This window comes from Aptenodytes patagonicus, chromosome 6, assembly GCF_965638725.1.
Source record: "Aptenodytes patagonicus chromosome 6, bAptPat1.pri.cur, whole genome shotgun sequence".
Classification (NCBI taxonomy): domain Eukaryota; kingdom Metazoa; phylum Chordata; class Aves; order Sphenisciformes; family Spheniscidae; genus Aptenodytes; species Aptenodytes patagonicus.
This window is the reverse complement of record NC_134954.1, coordinates 49,448,695-49,470,123: the sequence shown is the minus strand read 5'-3', so window position 1 is coordinate 49,470,123 and position 21,429 is coordinate 49,448,695. Positions and strand designations below refer to the sequence as shown.

The 21,429-nt window shown below is 35.9% G+C and overlaps 1 protein-coding gene across 1 annotated transcript in view; it reads right to left on the bottom strand.

The window, feature by feature from the left end:
* CCDC141 (coiled-coil domain containing 141) overlaps positions 1–21,429 on the bottom strand; it is a 110,147-nt gene that overhangs the window by 27,122 nt on the left and 61,596 nt on the right. The window contains exons 9-17 of the mRNA XM_076342516.1: positions 17,915–18,053; positions 15,997–16,116; positions 13,846–14,037; positions 12,598–12,774; positions 9,689–9,868; positions 8,721–8,846; positions 7,931–8,119; positions 7,440–7,619; positions 6,221–6,370 (exon numbers count right to left, since the gene is read on the bottom strand). Coding sequence (XP_076198631.1) covers positions 6,221–6,370; positions 7,440–7,619; positions 7,931–8,119; positions 8,721–8,846; positions 9,689–9,868; positions 12,598–12,774; positions 13,846–14,037; positions 15,997–16,116; positions 17,915–18,053 — 1,453 coding nt within the window. The remainder of the gene's footprint in view (positions 1–6,220; positions 6,371–7,439; positions 7,620–7,930; positions 8,120–8,720; positions 8,847–9,688; positions 9,869–12,597; positions 12,775–13,845; positions 14,038–15,996; positions 16,117–17,914; positions 18,054–21,429) is intronic.

Sequence of the window (21,429 nt, the reverse complement as noted above, 5' to 3'; positions counted from 1 at the left end):
ACAGAGTAATCATATTTGTTAGCAAAAAAGAAACCAGCACACTTCAACCTAGTTTTTTTTCAAAAGCTGTTTAACAGACCACAATCTGAGCACTGAAAATTTAATACAGAAATTAATAATACTATGACATCTCATAAAGCATCCTTACTTCCTCAGAATTTCTTTCCAGTTGTGGAAACTCATAATCTTGCTGAATCAACATTTTTGCATTCTGAATGCTGAGTATTGTTTCCAGAATGGCTGGGGCAAAAAAAAGAATTGGGGCAAAGGATGAGATCCTTGCTTAGACAATCTATGAAAAAACCCTGTCCAAGAGCTTTCATTGATTTTAACTAGAGGCAGATGTCCTTCACATAGTCTAATCCATTTAGTGGAAATAGTAGCCATGTAAATGTATACCCATGCTTAGTTTCCAGAAAAACATAGTTTTACTGGGCTTGGGCAAGTAGATTTGTATTTATTCATAGTACTTTTCTCCTACAATACAACATTTAATTTACGTCAGGTTGGTTCTGAAAGGAAGTTACACAGGGGCTTAATTTTATACACTGTGCTAGTCCAAACATCTTAGTACTATTATTCACAGCATACAAAGATGAATCCAGCTCTTTGCTGGATCAAGATGTAGACTATATGAGCACCTGCCTTTCAAATAACTATTCTGTGAGTATGGTAGCAGAGAGATTCTGCCTAACAGATACCCAAAGAAAGCTTCACCTAACTACAGCTAGATAAATTTGGTACCACGTGAGAGTATTATTACCAGTTAGCACTGACTTGGTGCAGCAAGTTCAACATTAGGGAAAATTATTCTTATAATAATATAAATTATGATGAACTAGTAGCTCTGATTATGAAGCATCCTAGCCTTTTAAGACTTTTCAGATGGACTTATATCAGATGAGATAACTACTATTAAATTTAGTTATATTAAATTTGCTGTAAACTTCTTTTGTTACTTAGGTGGAATGTAGCTATAGTTTCTTTAATCTATGAAATATTTTAAAAATCCAGAATGATAGGAATAACACTGATGAAGCTCTAGGAAGCTACACTTTCATTTACACACATATGGATCAGATTCATCACCAATTTACCAGAATGAGTTTGATACACATCGAAAAGAAGAGTCATATATGATCCACGTAATTTAAAAACAGTGCTTATTTACCATGGGAACTAGTTATAGGGTTGTTATATTCTTTATCTTTTTTTTTCCAATGCCAATACCTGTTTGCTTTAATGTCCTCTTACAAGTGCCCTTAATAAACCACATATCATTCTTTGCATTAGCAATGTTATATAAACATATCAAACATACTCAGCTAAATTATCTTTAAAGGACTATGAATTTTAAGTATAAAATTTTATTTTTTCAATATTTTTTCTCTGAAAGCTATATAATTTTCAATTTTATTTACAACTGCAAAAAATCCTTTTAGATATTACAGTTTACTTTTGAATGCCTTTAAGCAACACATATGAGAAGCAGACAAGTGAAAAACGTGCTTAAAATATGCTTCTGGTACCTTATAAAAGGTACTATTTTAATTACATCACAATTCCATGATCACATTTTCAAATTATTTATAATTACTTCCTAAAATTTGAAAAGGAAGAATATAAAAACAACTTCTTTTTTTTTTTTTTTTTTTTTAAGAATTTCATATCCTTTGGGTTGACAATCTTTTGCTTTTAGGAGAATGTGGAATAAATTGTATAAAATTATATTTATCTAAAGGAACTGATATAAAAGAAATGCAGCAGTTCTAATGCTTTAGAGCCTGTTCCTCCAGACACACAAATGAAAAGAACTTAACTTACTTGATTATTGTTAACAAGTTCAGGTCACATCCACAATTTGATATTTAGTTAACATATTTGAGGGTTTTTATATTAAAAAGTCCTACAGACTTCCCCTTGCCCCTTCCCCGCCAAAGAATCCAGGGAGTAATGAATGCTCATCTTGCAGCTACTGTTATTGGAACAGCTAGCAATCAATCATTATTATTATTATTACATACTAATGTTAAACCATCAAGGGATATATTTTTCATTTTCATCTAGTGGGATGTTGCCACATTATTTCAGCAGTGAATAGACAGATGGTGTTCACTCAGTGCAATGGAAAGGAAGGGGAATTCTATCTCCAGCACTGTGGTCTCCAATTAGTTTAAGCTCTTTATCCCACCTAAGTAAACAGAAAAATAAAATATATCTAAAAGCCCTCTGTTAATAAAACTACTTCTGCAGAACAACATTTTGTATTCAGAAGATGAGAGTCTTATTTGCTGGTTGAATTTTGAGGAAAAGAAGAGATGAGCAAGAGTTTATTTTAGTTTATTTCACTGGCTTATGCACATACATAGGCTAGTGATCATTTTTAAGGCCAGGGGCTCTCCTCATAGCAGTACGTGAAATTAGATCGCCTTGTTTCAGATATGATGGCTCATGTGTCAAAGGTCTGCAGCTGCTGTCACTCTTCTCTTTTAGCCTCAGTGGAAAAACCAGATTCAGCTCCCTCAGAGTGCATGTACACAATTCCTGTTCTCATCAGCAATTGTACCAAGGATGATATATGGCTGCCAATTTTTAGAAATCTAAACGTCTCTTTTTTCCACTATGTTCTGCAAAATTATATGAGAAATACTAAAGGAACTATACACCCTAATACGCTTCAGTGACTTCAGCCCACAAGTTTAATGGAACTTTGTAACTTGTCCATTGTGTCATAGTCATTAATCAGGCAGTTGCTCCTAACTATAGTTGTCCTGTCATGGGTGGAGAATGATAGTGAAGGAGAGGGGTTTAGCTGTCAATTGCTCCAATTTAGCACACAACTAGAAAATAAATGGAAAAAGCAAGTTATAAAGCTGTTTTAAACATGTTTTTGTTAACAGTATGGTTCCAGTAAAATGCTTTGATTCCTGTGTGAGCCACTTTAGGAGGTACTTCAGTGTTGTTAGCCACTTACCCTTCCCTTTTTATTCATACATAAAACTTCTAGTAGCACTAATAATCAAAATAGCCCATGAAAGCAGGTTGCTGAAAATAGATTTTGAAAGTGGCAAAGATTAAAGAACAGACAGAAGCAAAGCTAGCCAAAAAGTGGGAAGAAAGAAAAGATGCTGTTCAAGTCATTACTTTAATTCTGGGACCACAATCAAAATAAATTACAAGGTGAGAAACGTGCTAAGAAGTATCAGTTCCTACTGACTTGTGAACAGAAATAGGTCTTTACCCTCTGTGGTTAAAATCCACGGTTTCAGTCATACCTTTTCATAAGTGTATAAATAATGACATGATGCAGAGGAAAGAAGTGAGATGACTGGGGAGAGCTGAGAACCTACTTCAGGATGTTACTCTTCTGTTGCAAGTTTTGTGCAGACATGCATAAATGTTATTTTTAAGTAATCACCTAAAGAAAAGGCTTTTTCATTGCAAAAATTATCTTCTGTAAATAACTGTGTCACCTATAATCCCATGAACAGTATTAAGCTACAGTTACCTGAGGCTTGACTCAGCTCTATCGCAAGTGATGGCAGTGTAATGCAGTGGAGTTGCGGCTCTTCGGAGGCTCCTACCCAAGCTAGTTAGGGAAGCACGAAGCCCAGACTGACAAATACAGATCTCAAAGGTCATATGAGCTTTCCTTATACCTTTCAAAGATGTAGAGGGCATAAATCCTTTTTTTTGGCCTTTGTAAATTCTCTTTAAATTAGGGAAGGCACAGAAAGTGTATAATACAAACACAGCGACCTAGCCAAGTCCTCTAAGAATGATATTTTCAAACACCAGTGAGTCCTAATCACCAAAGCCCTCACTCACGTGCTTTATTTATACACGTAAATTCACCACATTAAATGTAAAGTAATTTAAGTATTTACAGCAGAATTCCAAATATTTTCAGTCAATTTTAAAGTTTGCTCTGTGCACTGGTAAATCACAACTAAATTATCTGGTTGGCTGTTTACTATGTGACAACTATGAACAGCTGCTACTTGCTGCTGGCATATGAAATATTTATTTGCTTAGACATAGTAGATGGTAAAGAAATTGTTATTTCAGACAGGTCTGCTAGATACTAGCAATACTCAGACTAATTTCTGATGTTAAAATTAACAGAATTTAAAATACTGAAGTGAACACCCATAACTAACATTCCTGAAGTAGTTCAGTGTCTGGTTTCTTGATCCTTAAACCGAATTAGTTATAAATACTTAATGAAAAAAATGAAGAAAAATGGTAGTAGATTAATTCATATACAGGTACATTAGCCAAGTATTTGTTTAGGAAATATCATCTATGCTAACCTCTAATAGAAAAGTAATCTAAAGAAAAAGGTATCCACACACCAAATTAATATATTTCAGTTAGTTTACATTCAAGATTCAATTAGGTCTGGGGATGACACGTTTTAACTTAACCAGCCAACATGGCTTTCCCAACTTAAAATGAGGGGAAAAAAAAGAACACCACAAAACCAACTGAAAATATGCTATGCAATTATTTTGCAGAGGGTGTCCATTAACTATGAGAAGCAAAAACATTACATTTTGCAATATAGGGCATGTGGTGAGTAACGTGTCACTGACACACTTTTCATTTAAATTTGAGAGAGAGAGATTGCTTTTTTCCTCTACTTCCTGCTTTCACTGGAAGTCTAACAAGTAATAAAAATAGAAGAATAATTCTTCTTAGAAAGGAGTCACATTCTCATGCCCTCATTATATAACCCCAGAATCAAAGGACAGAAACAAGAGATTCATTTAATATAACAGTGTGTCTTTGAATATGGCCAGCCTTACACACAGGTTGTTCAGTGAACATTTCCTTTTCTTCAGCAAATTTGAGAGGTTTTCAGTAAAAACCTAGAATACTTTAGTTCAAACCTCAAATATTCTGCTTCTGCCATTCCACTGCAAAGCATAATAGGACTTCTTGTTTAGGTACTTCATACTTTCATTCTCTTCTACAGCATGGTTCCCTGCTGTTCCTATTGCCTCCTACCATAGGCCAAGAAGTTACACCACAGGAGACTGATGCACAGATCAGAGCGCAATACACTCATAACTGACAAGGGACTAGAACTGTAACTGAGATTAAAAAAAAAACTAAAACTTTTTTTTTATGCACATGTTCTTTCGATTTCAAAATACGTTTTTGTGAAAACGGATACTTTTCACAAACACACAAAAATATTTTGTAAAAGAAAATCCAAACAATAATTTTCTCATTAAAAATAGTTGGGGCAGAAAGCTCAGTCACCTCTACTTTGGTGATGTCAAGAAAATACAGTCTTTCTTTATTCAGGTGTGGATTTACTTAGCGAAAGATAAAATAAGAAAATATAACTTTCAGTGTCCTGTGTTTCCACTACCTATGCTTCACATTACAGGGAACATTAGTGTGAAATCCCTCCAGGTAAGAATCCAGTTTCTATACTTCATGGATGCACAGAAGTGCAATCTACAGAACATGAAGTTTAGAGGCCATCAGCTTCTTATTTTGATGGATCACTCTGAGAAAATTCATTCTATGGAACATTTTTCCTGAATTAATTTTTGCTGAGACATCTATCTAATTCAACCTGCTAAGTTGTGAGTGGATTTGTATTTGGCCTACTAAGATGCTAAATTAATAATCATATTAACATAGTCACAAAGTTATTTTTACTAACCTAAGTTCCATAACAATAAATGCTAATATCTTGTGCCAAAGAACATTTCCTTTTCTTCTAGCAATTTTTTAAGTATCATATCTTGGGTTTCTGAAAAAAATGTTAAGTACTAAATTATTCTGAACTTTTCATTAAAAGACTGAAAGTTCTTTCTAATAGCCTTACAACTGCAATGTATGTAAATTCTATTTTTGTTTGAAACTTTAGCTTCGTAAGAAAGAAATCTGAAGACTCATGTATTTCAGATGAAGCTGACAGAGCTGAAAGTCAAAGAAAATATAGCTGCTCTATTTCCAGTCCTCTTGGTACAGTGAAAGCACTTTATTGCCAGCCCAACAACTTGATATAATCCTGAACTGCAGAGCTATGGACCGCAGATTATTACTGTTGCTGTGTGGATCAAAGGTTGCTGGTAAGATGAAAATCAACTTTTCTGTATACGTATGAAGTATCTAGGGGAATAGTAAACAGTAACATATATTACAGAACACAACAGCCCTTTTAAAAGTCATTTAATGTGTTGGGATTTATCTCATTTACCTCATTTATCTCCTCTTGAGTGGTGCAGTGTTGGAAATTCTGTGACAGTTCTTCCTCGTATTTATTGGATTTGGAGCTCCAGTTAATGCTATCATACTCAAATCTAGCAAGTTCTTGCTTCAGATTCTTTACAGAAACATTCAAGTAATTCTAAACAGGGAATAGACAAAGAAACTTATGAATCTTAGGAAATGTATTGATTTAACCAATCTAAAATGAAAATCATTTTGAGGCAGAACATGCATAGTCAATCACAATGGGCTAAAGTAAGCTATTAAACCTCCAGTGTAACGAGAGCAAGTACGTAGCAGTTTCAATCACTAGTAGTCTGGGGAGTAGTTTTGGGTCAAAGTCACAACTTGCACATGGTGTCTTCTCTGAGCAAAGAGGAATTGGCCTACTCTAGTCCTTTACCACCTGGAGATTAGCTCCTTTCTGCTGTCAATCAATTTATGGAGTCTGAAGAGCAGACTGGCAATGTGGATAATCTAGGCAGTTCATAAGGGAATGTCTTGCTTTCTCCCTAATAAACAAATACAGGGCTATGACAATCCTGCCCTGAATAACACTCCTTATGCATTTTGCCATGCAAATCAGTCTGGAATGCACTAATAAGGGTACCACTGTTGTTATACTTCCTTTTTGTTCTTTTGTTATCCGTTCTTCATAGGAGAATAAATATGCAAAGCAACCTTTACAAAGTAGCAGGAGTCTAACATATAGATGTGGCATTCAAGAAATCACCAACAAGGCCTTGAACTGCACTTCAGAACAGAAAGTCATGCTTTTTTTTTTCTCCAAGCGCTGATATTTTAAGATTAATTTCCTCCCTATTTCAAATCTATTTCAATGTTTTACAGAGTAAGATCTGTTCACAGACCATTAAAAAATTAAAACAAGATTTCAAATAAATTAATTTTTCTTTTCTCTTGGCAAAAGTAATTCATAATGTGAGTAACTACTGAAGGATAAGTTTCATCATTCCTGGATGTTTCATTTAATTTGATGGCTGTATATCTGCAAACTCTAAAAGTAGAAATCTAAAAATGATCAGCTGTTTTACATTTTATGTTTTGCTTTCTTTTAAAAGGATCTTAAAGCTCTGTATTTATTTTTCTCAGCGTATTAATACATTTTTGTACATCTAAAAGTCAGACAGCTCCAATAAACTTCTTTCATACTTATCCTTGATTTCACAAATCATTCTAATTCTACTCACAGGTTGCTGCACTGCAGACAAGATATCCACTCCCTGGGTAATAAGCAGTTTATATAGCTGTCTGATATGTGCATGTTTCTCCTGAGCATTCACAAGGCAGGCTTTAGCATGGTGCACATTTTCAGGGTCCTCACATATTTCAGGAATATCCAGTTCTCCTGATTTTGACAGACATTCCAGCTGGGATATATTAAAACGAAAATCAGTGTGTGTTTAAAATAACGTGAAAGGAAGCTTACGATTCCTTCCTTACCCATAATGTGTTACCCTAAACTTTGTTGATGTGGGTTTAAGTAATTAAATTTGGGTTCAGATCTGAATTTTAAATTTTCCAAATTTCATGCAGTTTTAGATCCAAAATTTTAATTCTGATCACCAGGCAGGTTAATGCTGTTTGTTTGGGGAAAAAAAAAAGAAAGACGACAGTCACTAAAACCAAGAAGAGTTTAGCTGCAATGGGAATAAGGGATATTTTAAAAGATTATACTCACTTCTTTTTTAATGTGATGGAACTTGATTGTCTGGTTGAAAATCTCAACATATTCTGTCATTGTGTCCTTTACCATTTGACGGAGATGAATAAGCTCACTTATTCTCTCAGAATTCTCTTTCACAGGAAATCCTTTCTGGCTTGGCAATTCTAATAATTTTATCAGGTACTCAAGCTCAGCATTCAGTTGCTAGCAAAAAAGCAGAAGTTACTCAAATTACACAAATATATTTGCAAGTTTTCCCTTACATTTGACGAAATAACAACCTAACAATGGTAAATAGCGTTGGGGAAAAATCAACGCATGCTCTTTAAAACACTCTCCACATACTTTACTTTTTGCTAGGCATGAATCTCAGCTATCACCCAGAAACAGCCTTGGATCAAAACAAGTCAAACTGACTTGTTGGGGGATGGCAGATTGAATAGCTAAAACTCAGAGACAGTATTCAGAGGAGGTAGGAAGCTCAGTATGACATACTTCAGCCTCCTACCAGCTCTAGCTCAAAAGCATGAAGCTGGTACTCTCCTTGTACTTCCACCACCCCAATGCTTATGTGCCACTTTAATATGCAACTAACACCGCGCAAGATATTCTCTGGACACCGAAGGTAAAATGTCTTCTCCCTTACCTTATAAACACACACCAACCCTTCCTTCTGGAAAAGTAATGTAAGACATAAAAGACTGTGACCCCAGACACTCTGTCTGGGGTCAATGTGAATGTGAATCTTTACTGTACCAAAAAGAGCTTTTGATCCACTGTGCAATTCACTAGCTTGATTTCTCACCTGATACTGTGGTTTCATTTGGTTAAGCTTTTTTTGTAGCTCCAAAACAATAAAAAAGTCACTTCCAAGGTCAACTGTTGCTGTAAGCTGGAGTGCTTCTTGAAGAATCTCTAATCCATGGGCAGTCTAAAAGATAATCAAACAGTTCAGTGTTTCTATCTGTAGTAAATAAAAAAAAAAAAAAATTTAAACTCAAATCTAAATTTGTAACAAGAACCTTCCCCAAACCAGACACCCAAATGCTGTCAGTAAATTTAATTAAGAGATTACTGGTTAAAAAACAACAAAAAAAAAAGGAGAGATTCTGAAGTTAAGATGACTAATTTATTTTTTTTAAACTATAAACCTCTCTGTCCCAAACCCTCTGACTGTCAAGGGTGATAGGAAATGTCTAAGACAGTGTGTAAAAACGATTCAGACACTGAGACCGGAGGACCCATACACACAGTGTATTTTCTGTGATAACAAATATCATGGTTTAGTGATAAGTTGCACTAGACAAACAGTAGCTACACACCTCTGGTTCTGCTACTAGCCTAGCTAGTGTTGCTTTTAAGGAGCACTGCACACTGTCCCTGTGCCAAGGAGGTTTCAATCCTCTTTCCTTATGAATATGTTTGGACATTAGTTTAGTAACTATTAGGACACAGTTTAGTTTAGTAAGTATTAAATCACAACAAAATGGTGCTTTTTAAAAAAAATAAAAATAAAGCACTGCTGGTATAGTATATGGGCTTGATTAAAACTTAAAATTTGAAGTGGGGACTTAGACTTGTATGTGTTTGAATAAGGGCAAAAAAGATCAAAAACATTTCATGTTTCTTGATGACTATCTGAATGGTAGAACAGACTATGGAGAAGTACCTAGTGATCACCTCTCTTAAATAGCTGATGAGAGAATCACAAACAAACTAATAACAGTCTACAAATGTTTGCCACAGTTGCTTTCTTCTAGCTATTTTACTTACATTTTTTAGTTGTTCTTTAAATATCCGGCTCTGTTGCTTGATGGGTTTTAATTGAGTAATTTTAAAATTCCAGACTGCCCAAAGATTGGTCAGCTCTTTCTTTTCTTTACTTAGATTAACAATGATATCTTCTGTTACTCGTACAGATTTTTCTACTTTTAATATTAAACTCTCTTTTACCTGGCAAATAAACAGACATTTTTTTCCACATATGTTTTTATAAAATACAATAAAAGCTTCATAATAATAAAGTCATAGAATCATAGAATCACAGAATTGTTTGGGTTGGAAGGGACCTCTAAAGGTCATCTAGTCCAACCCCCCTGCCGTGGGCAGGGACATCTTCACTAGATCAGGTTGCTCAAAGCCCCGTCCAGCCTGACCTGGAATGTTTCCAGGGATGGGGCATCCACCACCTCTCTGGGCAACCTCTTCCAGTGCCTCACCACCCTCAGCATAAAAAAATCTCTTCCTTATATCTAGTCTCAGTCTACCCCCCTTTAGTTTAAAGCCATTCCCCCTTGTCCTGTTGCAACAGGCCCTCCTAAAAAGTTTGCTGCCATCTTTTTTATAAGCCCCCTTTAAGTACTGATAGGCTGCAAGAAGGTCTCCCCGAAGCCTTCTCTTCTCCAGGCTGAACAAACCCAACTCTCTCAGCCTGTCTCCATAGGAGAGGTGTTCCATCCCCCTGATCATTTTCATGGCCCTCTTCTGGACCCGCTCCAACAGGTCCGTGTCTTTCTTATGCTGAGGGCTCCAGAGCTGGACGCACTACTCCACGTGGGGTCTCACCAGAGCAGAGCAGAGGGGCAGAATCACCTCCCTCGACCTGCTGGCCACGCTTCTTGTGATGCAGCCCAGGATACACTTGGCCTTCTGGGCTGCGAGCGCACATTGCTGGCTCATGTCCAGCTTTTCATCCACCAGTACCCCCAAGTCCTTCTCGGCAGGGCTGCTCTCAATCCCTTCATCCCCCAGCCTGTATTGATACCGGGGGTTGCCCTGACCCAGGTGCAGGACCTTGCACTTGGCCTTGTTAAACCTCATGAGGTTCACACAGGCCCACTTCTCGAGCTTGTCCAGGTCCCTCTGGATGGCATCCCATCCCTCTGGCGTGTCGACCACGCCACTCAGCTTGGTGTCGTCTGCAAACTTGCTGAGGGTGCACTCGATCCCACTGTCTATGTCATTGATGAAGATATTAAACAGTACTGGTCCCAATACGGACCTCTGCGGGATGCCACTCGTCACCAACCTCCATCTGGACATAGAGCCATTGACCACTACCCTCTGGATGTGACCATGTAACCAATTCCTCACCCACCAGACAGTCCACCCATCAAATCCATACCTCTGCAGTTTAGAGAGAAGGATGTTGTGGGGGACCGTGTCAAAGGCCTTACAGAGGTCCAGATAGATGACACCTGTAGCCCTTCCCATGTCCACTGATGTAGTCACTCCATTATAGAAGTCTCAACAAAGCTTAATAAAAACCAACTATTCTGGCGTAACTTCTTTGAAAATTTCTGGTACTCTAGGTGTCTTTAAATACACTGTTCTCTTAGAAACAGGCATAGATCAACAGAATTTGTATACTGAGGACATGGCTAACGTTAATGTTTAAAACCTAGAACAGGTCACTGAATTATTGCCATCTGATGGCTGTTTAATGCTCATACAAAATAAAGTAATTTCTGAATAGGCAGCAGAACTACCCAAAATGGCCTTTTGGGGAATAGCAACTGGAAAGTGAAGTGGATGAAGAAAAGACCACTCCTTTGTGCTGATAACCAAAGCAGCACCAAAACACGGGAGGGATAAAGTCATTAGCATTTGAACATTTGGTGTTTTTTCCTCTTTTTAACAGAGCCTGTATCAGAAACACCAGAAAACTGGGTAACGCTCTTTCTACTTTTCCCATTCCAGAAATTTTCTTTTAAGAAAAGTTGTGTTTGTAAATTACTTGTATGATCCGTGTCTTCCAGTTACTTAAAAACTACAACCTAAGAATATCATGGGAACAGAGTATCAGAAAATATGGTGGCAACACACTTCCAGGTCTTTAGAGAGATAATATCTGAAGATATGTTTAGACTTTAAGTGACTGCAGTGCAACCTCATATTCACACATATTCAGCTTGCCTTCACACTATCTTATCTGTGCCTGGCTGCATCCAGCTGTGACAGCACACGCTTTAGCCCACACTAACTGCCTGAGCACTTTTCCTCCTTAAGTAAGTTTTTTCCAGCTCATCTTGCATGCTGCTGTATGTTACCAACACCAGCTCCCCCTTCTCAGCCTAGTGTAACTGCTCCCTAGTATGTCCTATAAAGAAAGAACAGCTGGGTATCCAGGCTGTCTATGTTAATTGGGATTACTTTAGGAGGAGTGGCTTAGGGAATGATTGCACATCTCAAATGATCATCTCATGAAGGGGTGCTGGAAAATTAGATAGGGATGCCTAGGCAGTGCAGCTGAACCCAAGACAGAACGTAAAGACACCAGGAAAGATTATCTGTAAGGAAGTAGCTGTAGCACCCATTTCTTTAGAAGAACTTCATACACTCAATTAGTAATGACTACCTCTTAGTGGAAGTAAAATAAACAATACTGTACTTGCTTTCCAACATGAATAAAACAGATATATGCATGTATTATATTTGTATGCATATACTGGATCATTTATTAAGGGCTCTGTATTGTTAATCACAAACCTTTTTATATTATTTTTAATGCCATTAGCACTCGAATAATACTTTCATATTTTAAAAGTATGTATATATAGCAGCATTAGTCCCTTTAAAACAAGGTACTGGAGAAATCACAATCCATCAGTCACAGAACTAGGATTAGACCTCATCATATGCAAACATCAAATATTCAATACGGTTTATCAGATTATACTCACCATATCCACTAAATTAAGAAAATTGCAACCCATATTTTGGGTGGAAAAAATCTTCTTTATAGCCTTTTGCCACTGAGTATTAGCTGACTCTATTGCAATTTTATTTTCAGCCTCTCTGTTTGTTTGTAGTGGTTCTGATTTATAGAATTCCTTCAGGTTTTGGATATCATCATTCACCTACAGAAAGACATAAAATAAGCATCAAGAAACAAATCAAAAATTGAGCTGCTATAGTCAGAAGGTATATAGACATGATAAAATTCAATAGCAGCCTCTGAATCTTTTCCAGTTTTTAAGATCTATCATCCTCCCTAAAGTCTAGACAAATACTAAATAATAAAAAAGTTTTAAATAACCTGTAAACCAGTAGATGGCACGCAGACAGGTGGCAGCAATTTGTCAAATTTCTGTCACATACCATTACATGGATATTATTTACCAGCGTATCAACGCAATGATTTTCACAGATCTGTTTAATATGAAGTAACTGAAGTTAGCAATAATCAAAAGTAAATGCAATCCAATTTTTTGGCAGTTTATCTTCAAATAAATAAATCCTATGGCTAATTTTAGCTGATAGGTTCCATTGCATCCTCAATTTCTTTCTAAATATAAAAGAACAACAGTGTTGTAGAAACTTAACACAAGCATTACATCAAAATGAAAATTAACTGCCCTGGGCATCATTAGCACAGCTACCAAAATTATGTTGGTATTGAATTTATTACGATTTCAGCTATAGCCAGTTTATATTTAATTTTTAAACCCCTTCAGATGAATTAGCATTTCAGTGGAAGTAGTACAAGACAGCGATAAATACCTATCTGTTATAATATGATAAATATCTATATCAATATATTATGTGAAATATTTTAAAAATTATATGAAGCAAAATCAGTAAATTAAGAGTCAGAGTATGTACATGTAAGAATTTTTATTATGTATATAATGAGAGCACGCATGTGTGCAGGAGAAAAAGTAAAAATTCAATTATAATACTTGCTACAACAGTGATTTAATTCAGTAGAAAATCTGTACATAGACTAGTCACTATGTTGATGCAAGTTCAATGATCAGGGCTGCTTGCCCTGATGGAACAGGTCTCCTTTAAAGTACAAAGGAGCTTACAAAGACTTGCAGTGCTTCCATGGCACAGCATCTACAGGATTTGTCTTAGCTAGCTAAAAGCACATTGTTCACTTGTAAGATTTTCACAGTCTAGTCAGAGAAGAAATAAATAATCTGTACCTCCAAAGCTGACTTTAAAAAGGCCACATAAGTTTTTAGAATTTCTAGTTTTGAACTAATATTTTTTTCAATTTTTTTCAGTTCTTCATTCAGAAAGTCAGTTCTGCTAGAAAAAGCTGCCACCTGCTCAGGTTCAAATTCTTCTATATCTTTGATGATTCTCTCAGCTGCTTCCAGTTCATGTGAAGTTTCCTTTGAGGGTACAAGCATAGAACAATACGTATAATGACTGAAAAGGACTTGTGAATATTCATATCACATTGTTAATTTTCACTACTATTGCTTCCTTATGTATAATTCAATTACTTAGTTGAAGAAGAGCTCATAATGGACTTTATATGCTGAAAATAACCATTTCTTTCCTGTAACATTTTGACGCTAAAAACTATGGATGTAGTTATTAAAATAGCTATTTTGAATGGAAAAAAAAAGTAGGAATCTCAGTATTCAGATTGAGTAAACCACTTCACAGTGTAAGAATGAAAAGAGAAGCATTCCATATGGGAACATCGATAGCCGGAACGGATACAATTCCTTTAATAAACAGTATAGCCCAATTTTCTGAACTGATTCTCTTGAATGTAAATCCTTCTTGGCTGCTTGTCTGATACTCAATTCTCGTAGAAGAACTCAGTGTCCACTCTACAGTGAGACTTCAGAAGCACTGGGTCCTCATGAGGCTACTGCTGTAATTGTTTTAAGGCCTGTCCTTGTAGCACTTTACCGTACGATTCTTAGTTCCACTCATGCCTTCATTCTTGAATCAATAACTGCTTCGTAGCTCCAGACTAGTCCCTACCCATCAAGCTAGACTGCCCTGCATTCCAACCCAAACCAATATTCTTGCATGCAGCAAATCTGCAGAAAACAGAGGGAGATCAAATAGTGGGTGATATCTGTTACTGCATCAACTGCTCAGACCCAGAAGAAAGTCACAGTATGCTGTCTGAGCAAGACCTGAGTTACTAACATTTTCCATGATTCAGCTGGGATTCTGGTTTTCAGATTCACTGTCTTAACTCATAGCTTCATATATCTATGTCTATGTGTTTATCTACTTTTATATATTTAACTCAATACCACTTAGCATATCTACCTCTGGCATTCAGCCAAGAGCGCAAACTAGCATATCAGAATCTACAGAAAGAATAGGTGGGAGATGTTACTACTGTCAGGGCAGACTGTACACTGCAACAAACAAAGGTAACACCCTGGCATGCAAAAATTTGGCAGAAAAGACACTAAAAACTATTATACAGTCTTGTGGAACAAAAAGGGGCTCTTGCTCATCTGCTAAAATTTTTATATTCTTACTATGTGCTCTTCAGAATTTCTTTAAAGTGAATTTTATTTCCACAGACAGTGTACAGATCCAGCTCTTGGGTTCCATAAGCTGTTGCCTGAAACAAAAAAGAACTCCATAGGAGTAATGGAGTTTTAAGAACTCCTAAAACATAGGATAATCCTAAAATATATACTGCCATGTTGTTCAGCTTAGCCATGAAATATACACCTGTGTCAAGACCATGGAGGAGATTCAACTGGTTTTAAGCCACTTTAGATACCACAGTACTGCAACAGGAGTTGTAAAGGCCCTGGATGTGACTTAAAAATAGCCTCATCTGTGTTACAGAGCTGAGTGCTGCTGTGCTTTCATACTGTGGCTTCATTCCCAACATGACCAATGGATATCTGATGGCAACTTTACAGCCCCTGCCTTCAAAGTTTCTCCAGCTGGGAACTACTTTTTTTTTCTTTTTTGCTGACTCATCCCTTTTATTTGACACAGCAAACCACAAGAAGAGTTTTCTGTGCCTCTGACTGTCTAGTCAATTTCTAAACTTGGTGCCTCAGGTAGGAGTAGCAATCCACAGTTGAAGAGTCTTCCTATTCCTGTTACTACTGAGGTAGTAACAAATAACACAATGAGATAGAGACAATGGGGATAACCAATGATATAAGGACTGACTTGTAATGTGATCTGTGGTTTTGTTCATTAACTACAGTTTTAAACTAAACTATAGACCTATTTTATTTCCAAGAATACATAAGAAACTCTCAGCCTCTCACCTTATTCAAAATGACATACAGCATGCATTTGTTTCTAAAAGTACTTAACATTATCAAAGCTGCTTTTTTTTTTTTTTTTACCTTTGTTTGTTTAGCCAGTTCAAGGTGTGTGTTCAAAACTCTTTCCGACTCAGACAAATACAACCCAATCTCCATACCAACTGCAAGCATCGGGGTGATTTTTTTAATCGACTGTGATACCTTTATTTGAAAGCATTATTTATATAGTTAATTTATACAAGTAGACAGTATAAAAACAGTATAAAACATCACTTTGTATAGAAAAAAGTGAAGTAACACTTGTCTGTTGGTGTTTAGATTATGCACTTTGTATAATCAGAGAAATTCAGGAATGAAAATATAAAGGAATAAAATTCTACTATTTCTCCTAAGAAAATTCTAACAGGTACGGTCAGAATTTGAGAAAAAACCCTCCTGTTTGCTCTCATTTTGTTGATAGTGCTTTCCTTTATCCTAAGTATCCCAGGCTTGTTATCTCAATAAGGCACAACTGCATTATAATCTAGATGATATAACCTTGGCAGAAGTACTTTTATTATGTTCCGTGTTTTTTTCAGAAAGTACATTTAAAGCTTCTCTGCCAAGCCAAGCAACCTATTTTTTTGTAGATACATGTACACAACTCCATTTATTTTCACTGTAAGATTTTATATATGCATGATGATAACAAAACAGATTATGAAGAGCAGAGGCAGATGATAGTATGTATAGTTATTATTAGACATGTGAATTCACATGTACCGTATATTTTAAGAAGTGGCTGCTGACTGAGGTTCAAACTTCATTAAATGAAGCTCAGGGGCAGTTCAATTTAGCACCAGATTCTTTGAGATACTTTGCATTAGCAGAAGGTTGGAATGAAAAGTGTTTTGCTTGATAGGAATATAAAAATAAGCACTGTTCACTGTAATGAAAGACCATGTATTATGACTCAAATCTTCAAAATGTTCTCTAATGCAAGACTGGGAACAAAGTGACTAGAACAAACTGCAGAATGAAACTGTGTATCAAAATTGGGATCTACATTTTGAGTAAAAATTACCTTCATAATTGAAGTTTTAGCTTAAGATTCACAATATGCTGGTGACATCATTTCTACAAGACCAACAGCAGCTATCAGCAAATCTTTTCAGCTAAACTCGACAATATTTTCACTGTGTTCTAATACCACAAGGCCTCTTCTACATAAATTGTATGCAAAGGGACCCATTTATGGCAAATTGACTTCCCATTTGATTCAGAATAGTTCATTATAAACATCGTGTAAATATTATAAAATATCAGATTGCAGACTTAATTATTCAGTCATTAAATTTGATTTACTTTTTTGGTCTATGCTCTGGGATTTCCTTCATATGAACCTTGTTAAAAGATTATATTTTTTAATTTGAATTTACACATGGAACCTTATTTAGGAGCCATGTGTCTATTCCATCTCTGACAAGTCATTAAAAAGGTCTGAGGTACTACAGAACATTCAACAGCTTAAAGAAGGCTGTGTTGTCCTTGATGCATCAGTATCTTAATGAATCTACTCTCCTTCAGCCTTACTGAAAATTTGCTGTGGTTCACAGTCACCATGCTTATTAACCGTCAATTTTGCCACACTTCTATTTTTATCTTCAGCCAAATGAAACAGAAGACATAGAAACAGTACAGGAAACCTGTCACAGTCCTGATTGCTCACTTCTTTTCCAAAAGAACAAATTATAATAGCTCATTATTTAAGCAAATCCATGCTTTATTGAAGATCACTGGTAAAATGTTCTCATGGAAACAGCTGCATTTTTCAGAACAGCTTTAGGTTCATTTGTGCTGATAACAGCATTCAGCATTCTAACTACAACTGTGCACCCTCTAACAAACCAATATGTTATTTGTAATTATTTGAGTCAACTTTAATATTTACGTAGCTAAATTATGGAAAGGCAAAGCACTGTTCATGAATGCATTAAGAAGACGACATGTTATGATGTACCTTATTTAGATGATCTTCAAGTGAGGCAGCCTGTTGTTTCTTCAAAGTAAGTTCTTTATAATCTGGACACTGCCTGATTAATTGATCTACTTTTTTTTTAACATACTCCATCATTTTCTGAATTCCTGTCACCCAAGAGCTAAAATTGAAAAGTGGAACTGTTATTATTTCTCATTTTTGCTCAACAATCAGGATGATGATTACAAAAAAAAAACCACCACCACATTTTCTGTTGATTTGTATGACAAGTAACTTATGAAATTTAAACTGTGACCCTTAAAACAAAAATAACCAAGAGAAATATTAAAATGAATCCAAACAAAATTGATAATGAGTAGGACACAGGAAAGACATTTCCAAACAAATCATTTATCACCAGTGCGCAAGTTAGATTCACATGCCAGATATCCTGATTCACTGAGAAATACCTAATTTCACAAATAATTCTGACTTCAGTTATACTATCTAAAGACTAAAACCACAAATGAACAGCCTAAAAAGAGTGAAAATATATGGCATATCACTTCTACTTTAAAAAGAATGTTTTCTTTGGACTTTCAAATATTTCAGTGTTTTTACAGTAGCTGAAAAAAGAATGTCATATACATTCTAAGTCAACATTTCTTTAAAGATACTGTTTTAACAGGAGCAAAGGCAACACCAATTTACAAAACACTGGCTTGTCTTATAAATTAAAACATTTAATATCAAGAGGACTTGAGGCAGTCCTCTTCAAATTGTAAAGAAGTTACCACATACAATTAAGATCTGAAGTTTTGATATAAAAAAAAAAAGAAGAAACCCACATATCAATTGATTTACTACTGAAATTTATTCATCGTAAGAATTTTTGTAAGACAAACATGTTCAAAGTAAGTTTTCATTACTTTAGTTTCATCAGAAACTTATGTTAATACAGGTACTTATTCAAGGTTTCCTCCTTTGCCCTCTAAAATTAAAGGAAATTTTCTCCTCACTTCAGATCAGGCTCAGAGAGTTAAATTCTGCAACCTCAAAGAAAAACCTTATTCTACACTAACATAAATTATGGTATTAATAGACCATTATGTTTGAATCTGATCCAAGAATTGGTCACAAAGAGAAACCAAATTTTAAGTGCTTTTTAGGAAGTAGGTGGTTTCAAATTTTGTAAATTACTCTTTCAAAAATTAACAACCTGTTAGTTTGTGCTTTATCCTTAAATTCTAAAAATGTCATTCCTCTCTTTCAGTACTCCTTAAAAAGAGGTATGTTTTAAAACTTCTACTAGCACCACTCCTTTAAAAAAAAGCAATAAGAGAACAAGATTTGCAGTTTTTGAAAATAATAATTTAGATCTCAATAAAATCTTTGACAGTATCATTGGTTTGTTATGAGTTAACACAATAAATTTATAACAGCAGTAAAATAAAGACAGTTCTTACACTCATAGGCAAGCTAATTGGCTGGCAAAGTAAAAAGGGTTCTCTTCATGGACAAAAGTTACTGACTGTAAAATTTTTTTGGAATTAATACACAAAAATTTTTGCTCCTCTTGTTTTTCTAGCTGGTTTTAATTTAAAAATATGAAAGCTCAAAAATCAGACTTACTAATATTTTCATTTTGACACACTCCATGATTACAAGAAAGAACTGCCTTCTGTCACTTTTCTATAATCTATTCCTCTTCCAATGTGAAGATTTTCAGCATTTTCTTTTATTTGGACTATCTTTTAGTATAAGGCTGCACCATGCCTCAAGAATATTTGAAAGTAAGACAGAATTAACATCATATTTCTCCATTTTTACTGTGAGTTGGATTTCCAATTATGCCACTGAAGTCAGTGTCACTAGCCTTAAACATAGTCTTCCCTCAATGTGAGGGTATCAGTATTAGATTTGTAAATCATAAACAACTAGAGCTGTCTTATCGTATGCATACAAACTGCCTGGCTTGTTTTTGGGTACTCTAAAAATTAAAATAACAAAACAATGTGGATACAGAAATCCATCTACATTTTAATTCTTTTAACGTTCAAGTAATCTATCTTCTCTCGCCGCATTTAAAGCAGTACTACCTATGGCAGCCACTTTGATATTGCATTAAAAATGTATTTTCCAGTAACCTCATTCAGAAGATACAGTGCAATTCAGGGCATCATCTCATCAAAATCGACAAAGTGTCACCCAGCCTGAGCAAGGTGAAATGATTCCTTCTCTTTATTAATAAATATATTGTCTGAAAAAAAGTAATAAAGTCATCCAAGTAGCAGAGCATGGAATACTGTATCACAAATGATGAAGGAATTTTAAAATTACTGTGCTCCAACTACTCCTTCAGGGAGCTGGCAGCTATTTTCAAATTCCACACACATTTCTACTTGCTGCCAGCTAGTTCAAGAATCCTACCAGATTGCAAACACTTAGCAGCTATGTATCTCATTGTCAGATTATACTTTCTTGTCTGTCTTATGGCAAAGCAGCTTTTTGAAAAGATACCTAAACTTTTTCAGATCCACACCCTTCACCACCTTCAAAGGGTGACTGCCCATGTCCTTCAGGATTTCCAGTCCAGTTAGATAAAGGAAACGGGAAGTCTGTGAGGGCAGTTAAGACTACCAATGAATTGTGCCATAAGGGGAACAAAATAGTAATCAGATTTAGTCTTGATAGGAGTTCTGTTTTCTGTCCAAATCTTCCTCCTTTGACCCTCAGCTGTTCATAGAAATCTTCTTGTCCCATGTGGGTTAATTATTGGGCTAAATACTGGCCAGCATTTAAGGACAGCACAGTGGCTTATACATGACAAAGAGAGGCCTCTCTCTTTCCTCTTTCAAAACATGAACATTTCTGGGGGAAATTAATATTCTGGAATATAACACCTTACCACATTTGCTGACAGAACTAACTGTGTCACCATTACTAGGCTTATGAGCTGGCTGGGAGCATTCTGGGTATCTCCTAAAGCCATGGCTTAGGCAAAAAAAAAAAAATAGACTTGTCCTGGTGTACAAAAAGCTGAATGTGAGTCAGGATCATCCTTGTGGCATTGAAGACTAGCCCCGTGCTGAGTTGCAACTGGAAGAGACTAGCCAGCAGGTTACTCCCCTCTGTTAAGGGCTTGTGAAATTGCATCTAGAGGCCAGTTTGTCCAGTTTAGGTCCCTACAGTACAAGACAGACAGGCAAGCTGAAGTGAATTGAGCAGAGGCCACCAAGATGGTTGGAGGCTGGAGCACATGATGTACAAGGGGGTGCTGACAGAACTCTCTTCAGAGTAGAGAAGAGGTGAAGAGGTGATCTAATCGCTGTGTTTCATTATCTATGAGGAAGTGGGATTATACAAAAGACAGGATCAGAGCCTTTTCAGAGGTGTACAGCAAAAGGGCAAGAGGCAATGCTCACAAGTTGCAGCAACAGAAATTTTGGCTAGATATAAGAAAAATATATATATAAGAAAGACATGTTTCACAAGGAGAGTGCTTAAGCACTAGAACAGGTTGCCCAGAGAAGCTATGGAATCTCCATCCTTGGAGA